Below are 2057 nucleotides of genomic sequence, written 5' to 3'. Positions count from 1 at the left end.
GGCTTTACATATATTTAATTATGGATATTAAGATTTCATTATATAGAATTTTTGGATGTGCGATGAAATTCCATAGTAATCCTTAAATTATAAATAAAAACTTCTACTTTTGAACATTTTTCTTGCAACAACCAAATGGTGAGAACTTTGACTTGCAGAAACCAAAATTTCAAATTTCGTAGTCAAAAAAAAAATACGCGTAGGTTCAAGAAAGTCAAAAACTTTTCCAGAAAAAATCAAGAGTAAGAATTACTTTTGTGCATAAATACTACCACACAATATTGTCTTTTTTTCCTTAATCAAATTTAATAACCACACAGGAAGAAAAATGCCCATCAAATTTAATAATTACCTCATGTCTTAGATTCATGGACAACACAATGCAGCTTTGTATCGTAGGAAGCTACAAATAGGAGCAAGTCTTAATACTATAAGATTATTTTGCTTAACAAAGCACTAACACATAAAAGTTATTACATGACAGAATAATATAAACATTATTAATTTCCTCTCTCTCTCTCTCTCTTTTTTCATTCTTCTTCTATTTTTGTGTGTGGGGAAGGATTCCTCTAAGTAATTAATAAGATGTCATTGTAGAAGATCGTTGAATTTATGCTGTTGGGTAAGAAGCAAGCTTGGCAATACCACAGAGCCCTTCCGGTGCACCAACATCACGCTGGATGCGCATGTATCCCATCTCACCCCAAGTTGTACCCCATGAATTCTTTACCAGCCAATATTTAGTCCCATCCTCAGCTGTCCCGTAACCAACAGCGGTCACAGCGTGGTTCATTTCCGTTTCACACGGACCGGTGAAGATGCCACCTTTGTAGAGCTGGAAGTCTTGCCCACTACCATCGATGCCAACTGAAACAGGCTGGTTCGCGACCGCCTGTAAGAGCGAGGACTCATCATTTGCAGGCACGCTCTCGTAGCCGCTGATAGTAGCTGCCGATGATGATGCCCTGTTGGTGTCACAAGTGCCATCAGCTGCCATGTAAGGGTAGTTATCTTCAGTTGTTATCCCTCCATTATCAACGACATATTGGAAGGCACTTGTCATAAATCCCCCGTCGCATCCTTTGTTTCCATCGTTAGTATCACAGTCCACGAGTTGTTGCTCCGACAAGGAGACCAAGTTGCCGGTCTTGATTTGAGCAATCGCTTCAATGGCAGCCACAGAAGAGAATGCCCAACAGCACCCTACGTACATGCTTGTTGTTGGTTAGATATATAACTTGTTTGTGAGCCATGTTAATTACTTGATTACATCTTTCATGTATCTTGTTTTTCTTTAAATTTAAATAACTCATTGTACGTCATATCTTACCGCACGAGCGTTGGTTCTTGACGGGTGTAACTGCACCTCTGGTTCTCCAGTTCATGCTGTCAGGCGCGTCGCTCAGGTTTGCGTACTGAAAGCTTCCTCTCGTGGACTCCGTAGGCATGGGCTTGAATCCAAGGCGAGAGGCCTTGAACTCCTCGTTGGTCATGTCCGCAAACTGGTTGAGGCCGAGCTTATACTTGCGATCGCCAGCTCTATTGACAGACTCGACGTACTTGTAGTTGTCCCTGAAGATTTGGAATCGTCGCTCCTTCTCTACTGCGTCCTTGTAGACCCGCCCATACTGAGCCATCCACTGCTCGTGCCTTGTCGACATAGGCTCATCAGCAATGCCACGAGCCGTCGCTCCAGAGACCCAAACACCCAAGACCATCAACGTGAGCACAAAGCATTGGTGAGCCATTGCTGTGGAAACACTTAATTTGGAATGGTGCAGCTACGTCGGTTAAGTAGCTGCTATTTAGAACTGGAGGGGATGTGGGCAAAGAGCTAGGGTGGCTTGAGTGTTTATATAGAGGTTTGCCTTGGAAGAAACCTGTTGTGCGTCCTCTCGACGCCCATCGCATGTCTTCCAGAGCGTGATGAGCGGCAGCTGATTTGGTTGAACGTAGACTGCTCGCTCGTCCAATATTGTTTGAGCGCTCGATTCATACTCTCTAGAAAACGTGTGACCCAGTTCAGAAGAAGACCGGAGTCGCCTCGTGAGCCACAA

The 2057-nt window shown here is 43.6% G+C and overlaps 1 protein-coding gene across 1 annotated transcript; it reads right to left on the bottom strand.

Moving 5' to 3' along the window:
* Nucleotides 1-391: 391 nt before the first annotated feature.
* LOC113460931 (zingipain-2-like) lies at nucleotides 392-1813 on the bottom strand. Its single transcript, XM_026810238.2, has 2 exons — nucleotides 1331-1813; nucleotides 392-1203 (listed from the first exon to the last, which is right to left on the bottom strand). The coding sequence occupies exons 1-2, from the start codon at nucleotides 1746-1748 to the stop codon at nucleotides 611-613; spliced, it is 1011 nt and encodes a 336-aa protein (XP_026666039.2). The 5' UTR covers nucleotides 1749-1813; the 3' UTR covers nucleotides 392-610.
* Between the last annotated feature and the right edge of the window lie 244 nt (nucleotides 1814-2057).

This window comes from Phoenix dactylifera, unplaced genomic scaffold, assembly GCF_009389715.1.
Source record: "Phoenix dactylifera cultivar Barhee BC4 unplaced genomic scaffold, palm_55x_up_171113_PBpolish2nd_filt_p 000285F, whole genome shotgun sequence".
NCBI lineage: Eukaryota > Viridiplantae > Streptophyta > Magnoliopsida > Arecales > Arecaceae > Phoenix > Phoenix dactylifera.
This window is presented reverse-complemented; position numbering and strand designations above follow the sequence as displayed.

Excerpts from the sequence above, each read along its gene's own strand:
- LOC113460931 (XM_026810238.2), bottom strand. The coding sequence starts at position 1,748 with ATGGCTCACCAATGCTTTGTGCTCACGTTGATGGTCTTGGGTGTTTGG. Across the intron at positions 1,204-1,330 it reads CAAGAACCAACGCTCGTGCG|GGTGCTGTTGGGCATTCTCT; the intron begins GTAAGATATGAC and ends GCATGTACGTAG.